The 22,082-nt window shown below is 36.6% G+C and overlaps 1 protein-coding gene across 2 annotated transcripts; it reads left to right on the top strand.

Moving 5' to 3' along the window:
- Nucleotides 1–232: 232 nt before the first annotated feature.
- LOC132306960 (sister-chromatid cohesion protein 3) lies at nt 233–21,325 on the top strand. 2 transcript variants are annotated; one of them, XM_059804575.1, is made up of 22 exons: nt 233–444; nt 539–764; nt 7,606–7,718; nt 7,863–7,955; nt 8,801–8,964; nt 9,059–9,295; nt 9,449–9,593; nt 9,691–9,869; nt 10,000–10,145; nt 10,227–10,354; nt 11,180–11,353; nt 14,725–14,886; nt 14,975–15,175; nt 15,253–15,390; nt 15,472–15,675; nt 15,788–15,932; nt 17,032–17,138; nt 17,642–17,779; nt 18,310–18,575; nt 18,659–18,774; nt 19,592–19,897; nt 20,973–21,325. In XM_059804575.1, the coding sequence occupies exons 1-22, from the start codon at nt 397–399 to the stop codon at nt 20,984–20,986; spliced, it is 3,450 nt and encodes a 1,149-aa protein (XP_059660558.1). In that variant the 5' UTR covers nt 233–396; the 3' UTR covers nt 20,987–21,325. The 2 variants fall into 2 exon arrangements, with proteins under 2 accessions (XP_059660558.1, XP_059660557.1); XM_059804574.1 differs by having other exon boundaries at nt 18,659–18,783.
- Nucleotides 21,326–22,082: the final 757 nt, after the last annotated feature.

Here is a 22,082-nt window from a genome sequence, read left to right as displayed (position 1 = left end):
CCTGATACTCTTGATTAAAGTGGACTGTTGAGGTAAAATTATTACTTTTTGTTGCAACACAAAAAAATCCTAAAAGTATAATTTTATTTTTATTTAGACAAAAATTGCTTGGCATTGGATATTTACTTATACAAGTTTTTCACTTTTTTCTAGTCAATAAATACAATACAATTTATATTTTTGTTAGGAAAATTTATAAGCGGGACTCAGTGAATTACTATAAATTGTTCTAATTGAAATAAATTAGTACTCCCGCTCTCTTTCTCTCTCTTCATTTCTAGGGCACATTTTCTGGTTACAGATCGGACTTTAAATTGTTCTAATTGAAAAAGATTAGCGCTCTCTCTCCCTCACACACACATCACACACATTTTCTGGTTACAGAAAGGGTTGGTCATGGAGGAGGACACTCCTGTAGCTTCAGAAGCAGTGCTTCGCCGCTCGGTTAGTTCTTAGCTCTTACTCAGCTTTGCTTGATTATCTATCTTCTTTACTTGCTCAGATTTTAACCTAATTTTTTCTGTTATTGCGTCAACAGAAACGGCCTAGGGCTCAGACTACTGGGACTGGTCAACCGACCAAGACAAATGGTACCGGCAGAGGGAACGCGCAAAGGGCCAGCGACCGCACTGAACAAAGCCCTAATCAGCCTGAGCTAGAGGACTCTTTTGACGATTTTGTGGAACCTCAGTCCAAAGCTAAGCGGAACCGGACTTCGGAAGGGGCGTCGGCATCGGCAAGGAGAGACGAGCTAAGTTTGATTGGTAAATTCACTTTTCAATTCTGGAGTTTCGAGTACCAGTAAACAACTATGGGGCTATATGTGTGTGCAGTTTCGAGTACCAGTAAACAACTATAGGGTTATATGTGTGTGCGCGCTCGCGCGTGCATTTATGTATGTTAAAAAACAATGAAATTTTATGAATTTGTTGCTCGATGATATTATAGAACTAAGTATGACAGAATTGCAATGGAGAACTATGATAGACTCATCGGTAAATTAATCTTAGACTTCTGCTGTTTCGAGTGCCCTACAATTTGTTTCTTAAAATAACCAAGGGAATTTTATGAATCGGATGTTAAAGAATATTCTTTTGACAGAATCAGTTAGAATTGCATTTGCACATTTGGTAGACTCATTGGGAACATTTTAATATGATAATAACACCTTGGGGCCAGTCTGATTGCATATAGAATTTGGTTTAATTTAGCACTTTAGTTAATTTCTGTGTTATGTGGTGTTTTTTTTTTTTTTTTTTTTTTTGTTAATTACTTATTGACTTTTCACAATTTTATTCCTTCATGTTTGTAGGGTATATTCTATTTCTATAAAATGACTGGGAGCGGGATTATTACTGCATAGATGTGTGCATTGACAATGTGAAAAGTATGCAAATGGATGATTTGAATTTGATGAGAATTATGTATAGTTTGAACTACTTTGTCATGGAGTTAGACTTTGCAATTTTAGTTTCCAATTTACTGATCTAACATCTTACTTGACATTTCATTTACCTCCTACACCACCAAAGCAACTTGTAAAATTATATCATTTTGATCTATAATGATTGAGATTTATGCATGATTATGGAAATTGATTTTTGAGTGTTAGGTCTGTGGTTCATTGTTAATAATATGCATCACCAAGTGTTGCCTGTGTTGAGCTATAAACAGGAACGACAGTTTGGATCATGGGGTGGGTAAGGTTGCAAGTACACTAGCCTATTCTCTAGGCTATGGTAGATTATAAAAAATTAACTAAACAAAGCATGATCGGTGCTACTATTTCTGGCAAGCAAAATGAATGTTTGAAATAGAGATATTGTCAATCCAAATTAGAAAATTCATCTTGGTTCATATCAAAGTTGGAACTCTAAGGTTTGTGGCTTTAAAGGCTAGTGCAAGAGTTACCCAAAAAAAAAATAATAATGAAGGAGCCTAGTGCAAGCCTGATTATAATATTGAGAGTGGAAAAGGTTTCACATGACGTGTTCCATTACCAAAAACAACCTTTTCTTGAGTTTTAATTGGTTAACCCATGTTTAGGTTAGGTCTATTGGTTGGGTGAATAAATACCATCCTTTCATATCTTGTCTACTTTGCCTGCTCTGATGTTTTTACTATGATGTCCATTACAGCTGATACTTTAGAGGATATGCTTTTCTTGGAAAAATTGTTATAAAAACAGACATTCTTGTAAGAAGTTAAATTGATATTTTAGTTTCCATTTTTCCACGATGATTTACAATAAGCAATGTGTGAAACACTTGGTGTTTGGGCCTCTTATCTTCTTTGTAATTGTTCATGTTGCTTTTATATGCTGTTTAACTCAAGTTACTCAACAAAGGCATTTATCCTGTGTACCTGGGATCTTTTACCTTATATTACATAAAACAAATACAATGGGCTAATTGTATTTTATTTGTATAATGGACACCTGTTTATTCAGATATTTGATACCTTATCCTGAATGCGACAAAAACGTTTTGTATTTTTATTTTATTTTATTTATTTTTTTTTTTTTGTGATAAGAGAGTTTGCTGGGATTTATCAACCCAAACCTAAAGTTGTAGATGTGCTTCTTGACAAGACAAAGAGAACAAAGAGAATTTATGGAGACAACTTGTCTATCTTTCCCTTCGGGAGACTTCCTTTACATAATAATATTGAGTATTCTATACAAGGAATGCTTACAATAATCATATCCCAAGATTTTGAGTATCCACAAATAATATCCGTAACTACAAGCAATCTGTAAATTATCTAAATTGGAATGGAATCCCTAATTATAAGCTATCTTACAACGGATCAAATCATCTAATTTTGGTATGCAGATCACTTCCTTTGAAATCTCCGATATCCACCCCCCCCCCCCACAAAGCATCAATTTGTCAACTAAGAAACTGGTGACAAACTTAGTCGAGGCTTTAGTGAAAATATGTGCAGTTTGGAAATCTGTTGACACATGAGGCAAAGTGATGAGATGATTAACATAGGCTTCCTGAATGTAGTGACAATCAACCTCTATGTGTTTAGTCCGTACATGAAATGCTGGATTTTTTGTAATCCGTATGACACTTTTGTTATTAGCATGTAGAGAAGTAGGAGTTAATTGAGGAAAACCTAATTAAGATAAAAGACGACGAAGCCAACTATTTCAGAATAGGCAGAAGGCATGCCTCGATATTTTGCTTCACTAGAAGATTTTGAAACTCATTCTAGTTTCTTGCATTTCCATGACACAAGGGAGCCATTGAGATACGTGCACCACCCCGTTGTAAATCGACGAGAATCAGGACAACCTGCCCAGTCAGTATCACTATAAGTCGTAAGTTGGAGAGATGAACCAACTTTATAAAATAACCCACACTCTGGAGTGCCGAGTAAATAGCGAACGATCCGTTTGACAGTTGCAAGATGAATATGTCGAGGTTGATGCATAAACTGACTCATCAAATTAACTGCATAAGAAATATCTGATCTAGTGATTGCCAAATAAACCAAGCTCCCAACTAGTCGCCTATATGTCGTAGGATTAGAGGGTAGTTGGCCTTCATCTTTTTTGTACTTGACATTAATTTCAAGTGGAGTATCTACTGGAGTTGAGTTCTCGAGTCTAGCCAAAGCAATCAGATCTTTGGTATATTTGTGCTGATTAATAAAAATTCCATTAGCTGACTGATGCACTTTAAGGCCTAGAAAATATGTAAGATTTCCTAGATCCTTCATGTGGAAAGAAGAGTATAAAGAAGCCTGTAGTTGTTAAATGCCTACTGTATCTATACCACCGATGATGATGTCGTCCACATATGCAAGGAGAATGGTGATACCAGTTTCACGACGACGAAGAAACATAGAAGGATCATTGGTACTCTGATTAAAGCCAAATTGATGAAGAGTGTTACCAAACTTTTCAAACCAGGCTCGTGGTGCCTGTTTCAGGCCATAAAGAGAGCGTCGTAGATGACACGCATCTGATGCGAAATTGCTTGTGACACCAGGTGGAAGTCTCATATAGACTTCTTCTTTCAAATCACCATGTAAGAAGGCGTTTTTTACATCCATTTGACAAAGAGGCCAAGATTGAGAAGTTGCAATAGCAAGCACTGTATGAACAATTGTCATTTTTGTCACAGGAGCAAAAGTCTCCTCATAATTAATCCTATACTCTTGCCAATTCCCGAGAGCGACCAAACGAGCTCTATATCGATCTAAGGAGCCATCAGATCTAAGTTTAACGGAGTAAATCCATTTGCAACCAATTGGTTTGTGACCGAGAGGACAAGGAACAATATCCCAAGTATGGTTCCTCTCTAAAGCTTCCAATTCTTCCTTCATAGCTTCTTTCCTACATGAGTGTTGTATGGCCTGTGAATATGAGTTGGGAATAGATTTTGATAACAGAGTTGTCATAAGAATCAGGCGATCAGGAGGTTTGGATTAGCGAGTGAATCTTCGAAGAGGAGGAGGAGGCGGTTGTGGACTTGGATTAGGAGATGGAGATGAGTCACGGTTAGGACCTTCTTCTGCACCAATTGTTGTTTCACCTCGTCGCTTATAAACCAGCCCAGGTTTGAACCTCGTGAAAACAGAAGGATTAATACTAAAGTCATGAAGATAAGAAAAAGAGGACGGAGGAGAAGGGATATGAGTATTTAGGTTTGGATTAGCGAGTGAATCTTCGAAGAGGAGGAGGAGGCGGTTGTGGACTTGGATTAGGAGATGGAGATGAGTCACGGTTAGGACCTTCTTCTGCACCAATTGTTATTTCACCTCGTCGCTTATAAACCAGCCCAGGTTTGAACCTCGTGAAAACAGAAGGATTAATACTAAAGTCATGAAGATAAGAAAAAGAGGACGGAGGAGAAGGGATATGAGTATTTTGAAAGAAATATTGTTTTTCAACAAAGACAACATTATGAGAGGTACGAATGCGGCAGACAAAATGATCATAACACAAAACCTTTTTGATGAGATGCATACCCAAGAAATGCACAACGAGCAGATTAAGCAGTTAATTTGTTTCCATCAGAAGGCAGTCTATTGATAAGATGCACAGCTATGGAAAGTGCTTCCACCCAAAAATGAGAGGGTACTGATGCATCAAGAAGTCGGGTCCGAGTAACATCCAAAAGATGCCTATTTTTCCTCTCTGCTACTCCATTTTGTTGAGGAGTAGATGGACATGGGAAATGATTCCTTCATTTTGGAGATAATTTTGAAATTCATTTTTCATATATTCACCTCCGGAATCGGAAGGAAGAATTTTGATGGATGTGGAAAATTGATTTTTTATGTAAGCCAAAAAACGCTTAAAGGCATCAAAAACTCCAGATTTCGAATGCAAAAAATAAATTCATGTGTGTCGACTATAATCGTTGATGAAGGGAAAAAAATACTTGTGACAAGAATAAGAGGGAAATGGAGCATCCCCCAAAACATCCGTATGAATCAAATCGAAGCATTTTGTAGTAATGTCACCATGAATTGGAAAAGGAAGAGTCCTACTTTTACCCAATTTGCAACTACTACAATCAAATGAGACATCATTGAAAGAAACAGGGTCTTTATTAGAAAACAAACCAGATTTCAACAATAACAATAATCTTTTGGCATTAGGATGCCCCAATTGTGAAAACAAAGATTTATTCCTGGGATAGCTAAACAAGCTTAGAGGAAACAGCCTTCCATATTTAGGTCCCTTCCCGATCACTTCCCCCGACTCTTGATCCTGCACAATACATCCAGATGTAGAAAATGAGACTTTGCAGTTGTTATAAACCAATTGACCAACATATATAAGATTAGAGGTCAAACGTGGTGTATGATAGACATTATATAATGGCAAAGAATGAGGGATATCACCAACTGACTTAATGGAAAGATGTTTTCCATTAGCAGTATGAATTTGCACATTTCCCACATATGGTTTCACATTAGTGAGATGTGTTGAGAAAGAGGTCATGTGATTGGAAGCACCAAAATCAACATACCAAATAGATGAGGAGTTTTTTTACTAGACCAAGAGCAGAAAATGCCGAATGAATCATTTGTTGCGCTACCTCTGGAGTTAAGGAACTAGAAGCAGTAAAAGCTTTAGAAGGCTGCATTGTCGTAGCAGCAGAGGGAGAACCCGCTGCGGTGGTAGCATGAAAAGCCTGGGATGTTCGATTTTGAGGTCGCTTACGACAATCAACAATTAAATGTCCAGACTTCTTATAGTAGTTGCAATTTTTTTTTTTCTTACACTGATTGGCTATATGCCCATATTCCTTACAACTATAACATTGTATTTTGCTCATATCCTTTCCTTTAGCCTGAGCTGCATAAGCTACATCCAGTGAATTAGTGCCAACACCCTTTTGTTCAATTGCAGCTTGAGTCAAACGACGTTGTTCTTCTCAGAGAAGTTCACCAAAGCACATATCCAATGATGGAGAAGAATCTCTAGCCATCAGAATTGAGTGAATAGATTCAAAATCACGTCTCAATTTTATAAGAAACTGATCTCTTTGAGTAATTTCATACACTTTTTGAAGAGATGGTAGCCCCTCAGTTGGGATAGTAGCATAAATTAGTTCCTTATATTTAGCCCAAAGATTCATGAATCCAAAATAATAGTCTTGGATTGACATATTCCCTTGGGAATATTCAGATATGTCCAATTCAAGTTGAAAATGCCTCCGAGAGTTTTCTTGATTGTAAATCTTTTTTAGATAACCCCACATATCTTTAGCATTGAAATAAGGCCGCAAATTGAGTATGATATTAGAATCTACTGATCTTAAAATCCAACTAATTATCTTGGCATCATTAGACTCCCATTTAGCTATGCTAGCATTTTCAGTCCCAATTTTTGGTTTTGGGATTGATCCATCTATGTGTTCCACAATTCTTTCCCTTTAACAAACATACGGAATTGAAACTCTCAAGAAAAATAATTCTTCCCATTCAATTTAATGGGCAAGATTTTTGACTTTTTTGACATTCTAAAAAAACTTCAAAAGAGACTCAAACAAAAGAGAAAAGATGAATGAGAACCTGAGATGATGCTAATTGCAGTTCTTGACTGCAACTCAAACCAAGATTGTCACCAAAAATGTCGCAACTCCTTAGAAACAAGACACCATAGTTTTTAACAAAACTGTGATGTATCTTATCTAAAGAAACTTAGAACATCTTTTGTATCAAGCCAGGCTTTGATACCATGACAAGACAAAGAGAACAAAGAGAATTTCTGGAGAAAACTTGTCTTTCCCTTTGGGAAACTTCTTTTATATAATAATATTGAGTATTCTATACAAGGAATGCTTACAACAATCATATCCCAAGATTTTGGGTATCCACAAATAATATCCCTAACCACAGGCAATTTATAAATCATCTAAATTGGAATGGAATCCCTAATTATAAGCTATCTTACAACTCATCAAATCATCTAATTTTGGTATGTAGATAACCTCCTCTGATACCTCTGATACTTCTAATTGTTCATGTCATTCTTATTTCATCTCCATGTTATTTATACTGCAAATAGTATACTCACTTCTGACATTCAACGTTTCACATCTAAAGATGAGGAGTTAAATTTGTATGCATATGCAGAGGTTATCAAATGCAACGGGAAACTTATTCCTGAAGTGGTTAAGTTTTGGGTTGAACGATATGAGAAGGATCCCAAACCTGCAATAGTTGAACTCTTGATGATGTTGTTTGAGGTAATTTGACATTTTGTTTTAAGAAACTCTTTTGCCACTGTATGTTCTTCAAGATTTCTACACTGAAAGTTCACACCCTAAATTACACATTGCATTCTCCACTTTCATGATGTTAGTGCAATGATGAATCTTATAACTGTACAGGCATGCGGTGCAAAGTATCATTTACAAGGAGATTTTCTGGACGAGACTGATGTTGATGATGTAGTAGTTGCTCTTGTCAATCTGGCTAGGAGAGTATCCTTTTGATACTTGTTTAAATATGTTTACTTTATAGTCCTTTCTTTATTGAATTATATTCTCTCACAATCTAAGAAGCACGGATACGGACATAAGACACAAACGTGATACGACACGGATATGCCGACACTTCAAATTCTAAAAAAAGTTGAACACGGACACGGTGGGAACACAACTAATATAAATATAAATTTTGAAATCCAAAAGGAACTCGAGTTTTTGGTGCGATCGCCTGTGAATTGAGACAGTTATATTTTACTAAAATAGTTTCTCATTTATATATTTATTGAATTAGACAATCATAGAACTTTAATTAATTTATAAATTCTATACTAAAGTTACATGAGTTAGAAGATGTCATTATTCGAATATCAAAAAGAAAATCTTATATTATATATGATATTACTATCCTATCTTGTTATTTTAGTTATGTTTTTGTTCCTTGGAGATTGAACAGTTTGATTTATGTTCATAATATTGTTTTAAGGACCGTCGTATGTTTGTTTTATATAAGACGAAGAGTGTAGGATGTGTTGGTCGAGTGTTTGGAATGTGTGTCCAAATGTCCGAGATGTGTCAGCCAAGTGTCTGAAATAATAAATTTAGTTTTAAACAATAGCCATGGCCATGAAGTGCCGGACACGTGTGTAGGAGTGTCCATGGAGTGTTGGTGTCCGGTCTGGTGTTGGACACGGACACGGCACCTCGTAGAAGTGTCTGTGCTTCTTAGCTCACAATCAATTCATGGAATTGTTGTGCAATGACCAAATGTCCTAAACTTTTTTAGTTTATGTGTCACCATATATTCCTGTAGTTTTGGCTTAACACCACTAAAATCATAGGGCGAAGTCGAAGATTATCAAAATTCGAAAAGGAAGGAGTTCAAGAATTTCAAAGATAACCTTGTTTCTTTCTGGGACAATTTGGTCTCTGAGTGTCGAAATGGACCGTTATTTGATCAGGTCTTGTTTGACAAATGCATGGATTATATAATTGCACTGTCCTGGTTAGTGTTAATTATTAATAACTTCTCAAAATATTTAAATTTTTTTGAAGTAGTTTCATCTGACTAATCTGCTTTATGATTCCAAATCTTCCAGTACTCCTCCAAGAGTTTATCGTCAGGTTGCTTCATTGACGGGACTCCAGCTTGTCACATCCTTCATAAATGTTGCTAAAATGCTTGGTGCACAGCGAGAAACTACCCAGCGACAGTTAAATGCTGAAATAAGGAAACAAAGTGAGGGACCACGTGTGGAATCACTAAATAAAAGATTGTCGACAACTCATGAAAAGATAACAGTGATTGAGGAGACGATGCGCAAAATATTTACCGGGTAGGATTTTCTCACTTAATATTATTTTATCAAAAATTAAGTAAAGAAATTCTTAGTGGAGAAAGTTTCTCTCCTCAATTTTAAATTTATTTTTCCCATTTCATTATTATAATTTAATAGCTTTAAACTTATCTGACATATTGTTTGTTGAAGGTTATTTGTGCATCGCTACCGAGACATTGATCCTGAAATTCGAATGTCATGTATAGAGTCGCTTGGTGTGTGGATTCTTTCATACCCATCATTGTTCTTACAGGATCTCTATTTAAAGTATCTCGGATGGACGCTGAATGACAAAGTGAGTTGTAAATTTAAAATGAGTTTTTATTTTAATTTGCATTTTTTGTACTGCTCAAGTGCTAGAAATCCGCTAACTCTCTCTCTTGTTTATGAAGAGTGCTGGAGTGAGAAAAGCTTCCATCCTTGCATTGCAAAGTCTTTATGAGGTGGATGATAATGTGCCATCTCTCGGTCTTTTTACCGAAAGATTTTCTAACAGGATGATTGAGCTTGCCGATGACATTGATATTTCTGTGGCTGTATGTGCTGTAGGACTTGTAAAACAACTGCTCAGGTATGTACTAGTTCTTAACTTTAATAATAATGATAATATTAATAATAATATATTTTGCATTTTAAATAATTCCCGGTGACTGTTAATTCTAAAACTTGTGCATGATAATGGTCCTTGTGGTACCTTGCAGACATCAGCTTCTACCTGATGAGGACTTAGGTCCTCTATACGATTTACTGATTGATGATCCACCAGATATCAGGCGTGCCATTGGGTCACTAGTATATGATCACTTGATTGCCCAAAAATTTAATAGCTCCCAATCTCGGTCAAGAGGTTTCTTCTGACTCTGTTGCACCATGTGTGCTCTATGATTTCTCAAGTTAGACACTCATGTTCATGAAATTCTCATTTCAGGTGATGATACTGATTCTTCGGATGTTCATCTTGGTCGAATGCTGCAAATACTAAGAGAATTTTCAAGAGATCCAATTCTAAGTACCTATGTCATTGATGATGTGTGGGAGTACATGGGTGCCATGAAAGTATGTTGTTATAGCTTCTTGAATGTTAGGGCTGCAACTTGGGCTGGATGAAAATATCCCAGTTCAATCCCAATCTAATCAAGTAGGAAAATAAGGCTGGGCTTGGGGTTAAGAAATACTTTCTGTCCTTAGCTTAGGCTGCATAGGACTTCAAGCATTGGGCAAACTGAACCCGTTCTAAATTTCTAATGTATGCGTATACAATTTCCAACTGATATAATTATGTTTATTTTTGAATATATCTATTACAACATTAACGATTGTTAGGTAGATAAAGGCTCTATCTTTCTGGTTTTTGTATTTCTTTTACACCAATAATGCTATTTTTGTTTTGCAACTGGATTTTTAAAAGTTTTCTTTATTTTTCAGTTGGTAAAAGTTTACTCAGCTTCATTTTATAATTTACATTCTAAAAAAGAAATATAAAAAGAACTTGTGGGATATATGTGAAAGGTACTTGATTCCACCTTGAACTCAAATAGGCTTGATTCTGTCCAGACTATTTATATTACTACAGAAGAAAAGGAAAAGAAAAATCTCATGTTCAAGTTGAGTGACCAGTAATTAATGGGGGAGGGCTGGGCTATGGTGTCTTAGTTTAAGTCTCAGGATTGAGCCGGGTTTTTTTCTTCGAATCTGACACTTGTTGCAGCCCCATCACATTAATCTGAAAATTTCTTAGTTCTGGGTAATGTTTTCATTCAGATAAGATATTACACTCAGTAATAGAAACAGTGAAAGGAGAGGAGGAAATAGGACAGAATAGTTTTAACTTCTATTTTCGTTGCTTTTGTTTTGTGATGGGTGTTAATATTTCCTTGACAGGATTGGAAGTGTATTATGTCTATGCTTCTTGATTCCAATCCGATGATTGAGCTTACAGACGATGATTCAACGAATTTAATTAGACTTCTTTGTGCATCTGTCAAAAAGGCAGTGGGTGAAAGAATTGTTCCTGCTTCTGACAATCGAAAACAGTATTACAGTAAAGCTCAAAGGGTTAGTATGTGCTCAATTTATTACCTTCTTTTCCCCCAATTTGACCAAAATGTTCCTTTTAGTTGCAATATAATATTTATGAATTGTTGCTTCTAATTTTACCTTTCCTATACTGATGACTTGATATGCCTCGTTAGATGAAGCTTCAGATAGTGTTTATGAATTAATTGAAGTCGTGAAATCTCATCTTATACATCAAGTGTTGGTCTGAGTTTGATTTCTTTCTTGGAAAATTTCTTCACGTAAGTGGAGTTCTTTTCTGTCCTTCAAATCGATAATTGACCACTTCTCATGCTAGATATTTTGTCTGGAAATTTTAGATGCACAATGCCCAGTCAGATTTTGCATTGCCTTGATTTAACATCAGGGTGCTTCGGGCTGATTTGAACTAGTTCCAGCCAAGAGCCAAATGGGTCAGTTTTTTAACTGGAGAATTAGTTAGTCGAAAAACTACCAAATTGACCCAAGAGGAGTCTGGTTGTTTCAGGTTTGGTTTTGATTTGATCTGATTTGGGTAAAAGGTTAAAGAGAAACAAAAGAGTTATAGAAGAAGAAAAAATGGTGGCCTTAGTCTGAGCCTCTGAAGTTTTGTTAGATTTAGCCTTATAATAAATGATGATGCTTAATTCCCTTTGACAGGACCCCAACTTTAGATCTGTATGTGCAAGGAAACCTTATATTGGTCAGTGGGTTAAAGAGGAGCCCTATGTTTGCATTGGAACCCTAATTGAAGCTTAAATATTTTTGGGCTTTGAGAGGAACTTCCATTGGCATTGAACCTTAATTTTTGTTAATAAATTAAAGACTTTTGCTATTGTTTTCCTGTAAGTGTAGCAGGGCCTACACTGGCAAGTCACAAGAATATATGGCGGTGCCATTGTATAATCTCAATATCCTTAGGTATGTGTCATCTTATGCTTAGGATTGGTTTTCTGGCCCGCCATTGTAATCTCGATATCCTTAGGTATGTGCCATCTTACGCTTGGAGTTGGTTCTTTGTCTGGGTCTAGGGATTACAAAAAAGCTACAGATTCGATATATTGACTAGGCTGGCCAAAGCCTGACAGACTTCCGTCTGGATCTAGACTGGCACTGGTTTAACTAAACAATGGAGGGCCTAGGTCCAAGTCTTGAAGCCCCACCCAACTGTGAAGCCTGCATCTGTAGGTCCAGTCAGCTTCATAATAGCTTGGTGTAATGGGCCGGGTACTTCGCGATTCAACCCAAAGGCTTAAGCTTTTAGGTGGGGCTAACACCCCGCCCATTTATACCCATTTACTTCCCCATCCGGATCCAATGTGGGACAAGTCCTCCTTATAACATTCTCTCTCACCCGCACTCGCAACGCCCTCGTTGTGGTCGGACCACCCTATCTGCCTACCTGGGGGACTCACCTAGACGCCTCCGGGCCGGTTGCTTGGCATGGCACCGGATCTCTGTTAGGCGGGGCTAACACCAAGCCCATATATACCCATTTACTTCCTCATCTGGATCTGATGTGGGACAAGTCCTTGTAACATTTGGCCACTTGTTATATTTTGAATATTTTATTGAATTCAATTTTTTTGGTATGCAAGTCAGCACACCCATTTGTAGTACAATTTTTTTGCCTCGTTTGAGGATTTGAACCTTAGAAGTCTAGAGTTCAAACCTCAGACTTTATAGTACAATTCATTTAATTGGAAAAAATCAAACGAGGCAAACCCGGACTGGTCTAGTAGGTCAAAGCCTACCTGGCTGTTCCTTGGGTTTGAGTTACGGTTCGTTGACATGGTTAAAACCTGTTGGGGCCTGGACGTGGACCTCAAATATTCTGCTGGACGTCCCATTTAAAACAGTTTTCGAGTTACCTGAGCTAGTAACCTAGTGCCGAACCATTTATGATCGATTCTATATATTGTACTTTGTAGAATAATATTTTTATGTTGGCAAATTCTGTTCCGAAGTTTTGGTTGCTAGGGTGTAAACAAATGTTAAGTCTACGCTGGACACTTTGTTAAGATTTGTTCGTGAAGATTGAGATATGGAGACAGAAGCTACTTCAGAATATCTTTACAAGTTATTCCATGATGCTCAGTCACTATAGGTGTAAGAAGGACCTTAGAGACCTCAGGATCTAGGTCAGTAATGGACTTGGATGGATTGGACTTACCTGGACTTCAGGTTGGTACTTTATTGAATGATGAAGAACGGTTCTTGTAGGAAAATAAATGAGTTGGAAATAGTGGTAAATTATATTACTAGTAGGTTTAGTTGTACCGGTACTTGTTTCTGTTTTAATTTATTTTGGACACACTGCCCGTGTACCGGTGGAATATTTTGTTGCACCGGGACAATGTGATACCGAAGCTTGTTTTTCTCAAGGATTTTAATTCTGTTTGGACTCTAATTTGTGAATTGGCTTAGGAGCTATAAATTCATGTTTCTTGGGATATTTTAGTGTGCAAAAATGCAGAGATTTGAGAGCAAACTTATAGTTTCGAAAACCCTAGTTTTTCCATGTTTTAGAGTGATTTCATCTTTCAGAATTAGGAAATTTAATACATACCCCATGTATGATTGTGATTGAGTTGAGAGCACAGCGCTTTTGTGATTTTGATATACTTCAACCGGAGTTCATCTTCAAGCTTACTCATCTATGTTTTTCTTTTGAGGAGTTTTGGATCACTACGAAGGGAGTTGATTGTTGGTTGACCAATCGTGTTCTATGCCAACGGCTTGTTTGCAAGATTGTGGGAGTGATTCTGAAGTCTGTAACACCTGGGCTTGAGAGTGATCAATTTGGTAACCAGGAATGAGTCTGATACGGTCAACAACCAAGTTTTGGTAAAGGTGGTCTGAGAATAACTTTGAGTCAGAGTTGGTGTAACTTTGCTTCGAGATAGTAAATTGCTTTCTTCTGAACTACATTCTTGTAGTTTTTCATCGCTGAGGTTTTTCACGTAAAAAATCTGGTGTTTTTTTTTTTTTTTTTACTTGCTTTCACATTATTGTTTGTGTGGGATTGGTACGCATCTTAATTGCTAATTAACTCAGAAAATTTAATCAGTCACAAAATTAAGCAAGAACACCTATTCACCCGCTTATAGGTCTATAGGAGCCATCAGATAACACTAACTCAACTAACCACTTCCGCATAATGCAAACACAATACTGAACCGAATATGGTTTTAAACTACACCTAACCAACCCCATAAAGCACAGGTTGGTGGTTGGTTGATACTTCAGCTTTGACTGAACCATATTGCATCCCTACATGTAGCTTGTTTTCTTTGGATTTAATGGTTGCCTAATGTTCACTGAAGAAAGATTTAAGTGCTATAACTAAGAAAAAAAAAAGATTGACCTGCTATGTCTGTTACAATTTTCAGGAAATGGTTGAAAGTAATAGGCGGGATGTAACTATTGCCATGATGAAGAACTATCCACAGCTCCTACGCAAATACATGGCTGACAAAGCAAAAGTACATTCTCTAGTTGAGATTATTGTTTATATGGACCTTGAACTTTATTCTTTGAAGAGACAGGAGCAGGTTGGTAATGAACTTTCCCAATGCAAGTTATTTAATATGGTATACTGCCTAGACATAAAGAGATGCTCCTCTTTTCTTGCCTTTTCAGAATTTCAGAACTGTTCTTCAGCTCATGAAAGAGGCATTTTTTAAACATGGTGAGAAGGATGCTCTGAGGTCTTGTGTGAAGGCTTTCAGTTTCTGTTCCAGTGAGAGTAAAGGAGAGTTACAAGATTTTGCCCAAAGTAAATTGAAGGAACTTGAGGATGAGCTTATTGCTAAGCTTAAATCTGCAATAAAAGATGTAGAGGTATATATGTCTGCAAGTTGCAGCTGCTCTTTTCTTTGGGTAAGGGGATAAAATTTGATATTTTTTAAATCTTGCAGGATACTGATGATGAATACTTGCTTCTAGTAAATTTGAAAAGGCTGTACGAACTTCAATTGTCAAGATCTGTATCTATGGAAAGCTTATTTGAAGACTTCTCTATGATTCTTGAAAGTTTTAGAAACATGCATGATGAGGTGTGTATTAAACAATCTGCAAGACACGTGTTTTTTGTTTCTTTCTGCTTGCATATGATATACTTGTTAATGGTCGTTCAGGTTGTCAGCTTTCTGCTTCTCAACATGTATTTACATGTTGCCTGGTGCTTGCACTCTGTTATCAACAGCGAAACTGTGTCTGAAGCATCATTATCTTCCCTATTTTCAAAGCGCACAACCTTGTTCAAGCAACTTGAGTACTTCCTGCAAACCCCTTCTGAAATTCAGGGAGAGGGTGAATGTGGAAATCAGCTAGCGTGCAGGGTAGGCATTCATTGCACTGATTTATTAAATTCTGCATCGCTAGATATATGCAGAATGAACTTTCTTCTGAACTTTTTTGGAAATTTCTAATGGAATCTATTTTTGTGCTTAGGTTTGTACTATATTTGCAGAAGTCTGGTTTTTGTTCAGAAGTACAAATTTTGCCTCAACGAAACTGGAAAGTTTAGGATATTGTCCCGATGAGTCTATTCTGCAAAAGTTTTGGAAACTCTGTGAAAAACAGTTCAATGTTTCAGGTGTGATTAATTCCCTTGTTGCTCTATTAGCTAAAATTATGTGATGTCTTGATTGGATATGCGAAGCGAAAATTTAAACCACCGGTCAGATAGTTGCTCAAAAGATGCTTAACGTCAACGATGTGTTTCTAATAATGCGGCCTAAACTGGCAACTTCCCCCATCATAATCATCCTTGCCTATATCCCACATTGGGGTTGGCCACATAAATTCTCTTTTTCCATTCTTTCCTTTTAACTATTATACACCATGTCTTCTCTTAGGTTTGAGTTTTTAAAGTCGTTTTTAGTTACTTCACCCCACGTAAGCTTTGGTCGGCCTCGTTGTCGCTTATCTTCTAAAACAAACAACTCTTCCTGTTTTAGTAGGTGCATCATTGGGTCTACGTTGAATATTACCACACCACCTAAGTCTGTTTTCCCTAATTTTATAATTTATAGGTGCTATACCTATTGTTCTCCTCACACGTTCATTATTTATCTAATTTCTTATCATCCAACGTAGCATCCTGACTTCCCCCATATTTGCCATATTTATAAAGAAGTGTTGTATGATAAATGTTAACAACCATCTACTCCAAAAGCTTAAGCTGTTAGAGAGGGTGTAACTTTAATATTTAAATTCTTCAACACACCCCCTCATGTGGCCTTCTTTTGGTCTAACACGTGTTTTTCAATTTTTAATTAGGGTGACGGTGAAGTTTGAACTCGAGACTTTTTGGCTCTGATACCATGTTAACAACCATCTACTCAAAAAGTTTAAGCTGTTAGAGAGGATGGAACTTTAATATTTAAATCCTTCAACAAGAAATAAATGGTATATACACCCATCCACTTTTCTCAGGGTTGGCGAATATAGTTATTGGATACAATAATGTGGGAGTAGGAATGCCAACATAAACTCTGGATATCTTTGTCAATGTTTAGTTGCTTTTGTCATTATCTTTGCATATCATTATTCAAAGAATATACCTGTTGAGATTAATTTTTTTGGGTTCCACAAATATTTTCTTTAATGACTGTATTAGAGTTTAGAACATGATGCACACTTATTTATAATGCCGTGCATCACATCAAATTCTTCTCTTTACATAACTACAGATGAGACAGAAGATGAAGACATTAACAAAGAGTATGTTGAGGAGACAAACCGGGATGCTGTCATGATTGCTGCTGCTAAGCTGGTTGCTAATGATGTAGTTCCTAAGGTAAGTCTACATTTGTCTTATATTAAAAGTTTGGGAAGTGTCACTCTTTACCTAGGCAGAAACTTTTTGAGAATTCTTTATAACAAAAAAGCATGATCACACCAATGGACCAGTGGCCTAGCGGTATCAGTTTATGACTTCCCAAGGGGAGGTCAAGGGTTCAAGCCTCAGTGGAGGCATGTGTGTGTGAGTACCAACTATGAAAAAAAAAAAAAAGGCATGATCACAAGCTCTGGTTGAGAATGGTTGTATAGTAAAAATTATGATCACTGTTTACCTTAGCAGAAACTTTTTAAGAATTCTTTATTGTAAAAAATTATGATCCCATACTCTGGTTGAGAATGGTTGTATAGGAGACTGAACCTGGCAGATAGTTGTTCACTAGCCAAATCTCATAATCAGACATGTTCCTACTTCAAAATATGCATTCTAGATTTGCATATTATATCTTCTATAGCAATTAGTTGCTAAATTGTCTTGTTTAATGTCAATTGTAAATGCAGGAGTATCTTGGTCCAGAAATCATTTCGCATTTTGTGATGCATGGAACTAGTGTGGCTGAGATTGTTAAGCATTTGATAGCTGTTCTAAAGAAAAAAGACGATGACGTCTCTAATTTATTTCTGGAATCGTTGAAACGGGTAAACCTCATCTGGTTAACAATGCTTACTTTTTGTGCTCCTTTATACCTACAAATGTATAGTACTAATAAAGTGACACCATTTTCTACATCTTGCACTTGGGTCATTTCCTTCACATGATGCTAATGCAAATAGATCTTCAGAGAAGGCAATATATCTGTATGAACTATAGCTTCCATTTTATTTGGCTAACACCCAGCTCAGAAAGATTTGGCTAATACCTTTAGTTTGGTGCTTTGTTCACGATTCCAAAGATCTATATTGATGTTGAGATTTTACTCGTGTATGTGTGTTGAGGCTTGTTATTCATAGTCAGATAGCATGATGTGGTGATATGAATGGGAGTATATATATACCCGAGAGAATATATACCAATGGATGTGCCATGGGTTGAGATTTACTTTAAGATAGAAGGTAAAGTTGTAGAGAATATGTTCAGGTCCTTCAGGATATCGTGACATAGTGATATATGTTTTGCTCTTTTTTTATGCCAGTGAATAATTACGAACTCCTTTATTGGGTTTGACTAGGCCTACTATCGGTATGTGGTTGGACTTTCCATAAGCAACGATGAATCCTTGGCAGGCAAGTTTTTACAAGAATGTAAAGATCTGGCTGCTCGGCTTTCTGGAACATTTGTGGGTGCTGCTCGAAACAAGCATAGATCGGAAATTTTGAAAATTGTCAAGGATGGTATCGAGTATGCTTTTGTCAATACTCCAATGCAGCTGTCTTTCTTGGATGGTGCTGTGCTCCATTTTGTATCCAAGCTTCCTACACCTGATATCCTGGACATGTAAGATTTTCCCTTTAACTTTGTGTAATTGTTATAATTTATGCTTTCCGAGAGCCAAGTGCTAATACGTGCTTTGCAATTAGTCTAAAGGATGTTCAAAAACGAACGGAGAATGTCAACACAGATGAAGATCCCAGTGGCTGGCGCCCTTATTACACATTCGTAGACACCCTACGCGAGAAGTATGCAAAAAATGAAGGTTTTCAAGGTTCCATCATATTTTTCCTTTTATTATTATTATTTTTTATTTGGGTCAATAAGTGGTAATTTATCAGGCATTTTCTTTGGTCTCGTTTATTCGACTTCTATTTCCCTCCTCCCTCCCTCCTTCTCTCTTTTATTTTGTCTTTCCCTTTCCCTTTATTCTTTTCATTCACTTTTGATTCTATCTCAATGGAAATTATATCCTGGCAGAAAGTTGTTATAAGCTGCCTTTTCTTTTTCCTCTTAACAGAGTAGTAAAATATATTAAATCAAACAAGCATTTCCAAGCCCCAACTTTCCAGCATTTATAAGATCAAGGCAGATTGTTTGCAACCTTTTATTCATTATGAAGAGAAACACTTCCATCACATCATTTTTTTTTCATTTATCCCATTTTTTGTTTCACTTTATTTTCTTTTTTCTTTGGAGTGTCTTTGTTATTTCATTTTTAGGAATGGGGGCTGGCTTTTTATCTCTTGTAGATCTGTCCTTACATAACAACTAACACAATGAGAAGATAGATCTGAATTAAAGCATTTTCCGTCCTAGGATGCTCACAATATTGATTATGTTTTCTTTTTAAATATAAATTCCCATGCTTTCTGACTTTAATTTCACAGGGTAGGAACATCTAAAAATTGTCAAATGTTAATATATATATATATATATATATATATATATATATATGTATATATATTATGTTTTAGTATTTTTTATTTCTTCTTTGTGTGCACCTAATGATTGGCCAAAATGTACATTTCAGATTGTATATTTGTGAGATGACTCATTGTTAATGTTGGTTTGAGTTGCAGCTGAGAAAGATGGGGTGTCTGTAAGACGCCGAGGTCGTCCCCGAAAGAGGCAGAATTTACAGGGAAAGAAACTCTTTGATGAGCACAGTTCAAGTGAAGAAGAGGATTCAATCAGCGCATCTGACCAGGATGCTCAAGATGAAGAACAGCAAGAAGAGGTGGAAGAGGATGCTCCTTTGATACAATCACTGAGATCATCAGCTAAGCTTAGGTCATTGAAAGTTTCAAGAGAGGAAAACAGAGGCCAGACAAGAACAACGGATTCTGGACAAGCTGCAGAGAATTTATCTGGTTCTAGAATATCAGGTGTGTATTATTATTACTCTATTTAATGTTTGACTTAGTTTCTGATTGTTTGTTTAAGATGAAGACTGTACAATGTTTCAGTAATTCTGCTTAAATCTGTCAATTGTTAATGCAGTACCTCTTTCACTTCAACTCTTGATTTAGCAATTTATATGGTCCTAGTTTCTGATTCTTTTGTTAAGATGAAGACTCTGTACAATGTTTCAGTAGTTCAGCTTGATCTGTCACTTGTTTGTCTTCAACCAGCTTTTTCTTGTGATATTAGCTGATTTGATTATCTGGAAGTTGTTGACTTCTCCAACCAAAATTGTTGTATGTTCTGAGGATGCCCTAATTTTGAAGCAGCAGTGTAGAAGGTCCTCATTTGAGTCGGTTTTTATTTGTTCGTCATGGATGGAAATGTGATTGTAGTTTATATTTTCCAGTTGAATCTTTGTGGATGCCATTTCAATGGCAAGGTTTATCCAGGAGAGATTAACCTCAGTGCTTGAACCAAATCCAATCCAATTAGTTGGATCTGTTGAGTGTTCTTTGATCTGTTGATCCTTAACTATTTAATCAGACTGATCCAATTACTAAGTGGATAACACATGATCAAAGGTGGCCTAGTCTGTTAAGGATCCGATTTCTGATTAGAAATATTATACGTGTCACATAAATCTCATATTCCTAGTGGTCAACATACTAACATAGCATGTATATATACTTGGGGGCTGGCTGGTTTCTTAAATCAGTTTTATCGTCATTTCTACCTCTCGGCCTCTCTTGTAATGCCAGCCTCGTACACTCTACAATTCAATGCGTGTTCACTCCTGCTCTCCTCTCTAACAATTAGCCTAGTTGCTCCATCTCCACCAGCGCCATCCCTGGGGGCACTTAGTGTAGTGGTGGTGTAGTTGAGGACTTCTTTTGATTGGATGGTTGAAGACTTCTTGTAGAAGTGTGATATTAAAGTCTCCAGTGGCTTTAATGAATTTTGGTTAAGATTCCCCTTGTGCAACTCTGTATTCTTTGTTCTTCTCTTTTAAGAATTTTGTGGATATGCATATGTTACAAAATGTTTTACATTGTGTAGGAACATCAAGCTAGTGGATGCTAACTTTATCGTGCGTGTTTAAGTTGCTGAGCGAGGCATAAATTTTGCAATGATCGATCCCTCGCAAGTGTAGAACTTGTCTCCAGCTTGAAAGGGTTGATTGGGGGCCTGATGAAGCCAAGAAAATACCGTGTAAATTGTGGGTGAAGGTTTTGAATGACAGCAGTAGGAAGTGCCTTGGCATGATATTTACTTCTCGGCCACGTAATTTGTTAGTAATATACAAGTTGTTCCACAGATGCTTCCCTTGGACTTTTCGGTGTATATACTTCACTTCGTAAATTCGCATTTGCAACCATCTTCATAATACTTGTATAATTTACCCGTCTTAAGTTCAAATAGTTAATAAATAGTCAAATTATCCTTTCAGAACAAGTTTATCCTACAATTTAATTACCTGCTAAAAAAATCCTTTCATTTAATCATCTTTTGAAAGGCATGATCCTCATGCTGGAGGATAAGTGGGAGTTTGTAACATGATATAAAATGGAAAATGTCTTGTGGTTCTTGCAATCATTTCTACAGGTGCTTGTTTCCTTGCCGGGAACCCGGTGTTCGGGAACAGAAATTAGGTCAAATCAAACCAACTTGACGCCACCACATCATATGTTGGGTAGATTTTAAAGTACAGAAATTTTTACATGGTTCTGGCCTATCACAAGAAGCCATGTTCGCATGTGTCAGTTTTTTTTTTTTCCTGCTTATGTGGCTGCATGTGACTGGCCGGACCGTGTAGTGGGAACCGAATTTCTCCTAAAGTTACTCCAATGAATGTTTAGAATATAAATCCTAGACCAAACCTATGCATTGGAATTTTGAAACAAATAAAGCTTACCCCTACTGGTTCCAAATTTGGAAAACTGAGAACATACTCTTAATGCAATCACATTACGCATATTGGGAAGGTTTTTGTAAAGTTGCACTCAAATGAATGTTAAAAATATAAATCACAGACTAGAATGTAACACGAATAAACATTCCACTACTAATTCAATTCGTTTATAAACCCTTTTCCAGGAAAAGGAGAAACAAATATAAGTCGAGGAATAATCATCTTATCACTCAAGACTCAAACGCATTAATCCATAC

This window comes from Cornus florida, unplaced genomic scaffold (genome assembly GCF_030987335.1).
Source record: "Cornus florida cultivar Cherokee Brave unplaced genomic scaffold, ASM3098733v1 CherokeeBrave_3.0.0_Hap2_Chr05, whole genome shotgun sequence".
NCBI lineage: Eukaryota > Viridiplantae > Streptophyta > Magnoliopsida > Cornales > Cornaceae > Cornus > Cornus florida.
Note: the sequence above shows the minus strand (reverse complement) of the source record. Positions and strands in the feature narration are given on the sequence as shown.

Coding starts and splice junctions, on each gene's coding strand:
- LOC132306960 (XM_059804574.1), top strand. CDS start 397: ATGGAGGAGGACACTCCTGTAGCTTCAGAAGCAGTGCTTCGCCGCTCG. Junction 765..7,605: donor AGACGAGCTAAGTTTGATTG/GTAAATTCACTT, acceptor ATGCATATGCAG/AGGTTATCAAATGCAACGGG. Junction 9,296..9,448: donor ATGCGCAAAATATTTACCGG/GTAGGATTTTCT, acceptor TGTTTGTTGAAG/GTTATTTGTGCATCGCTACC.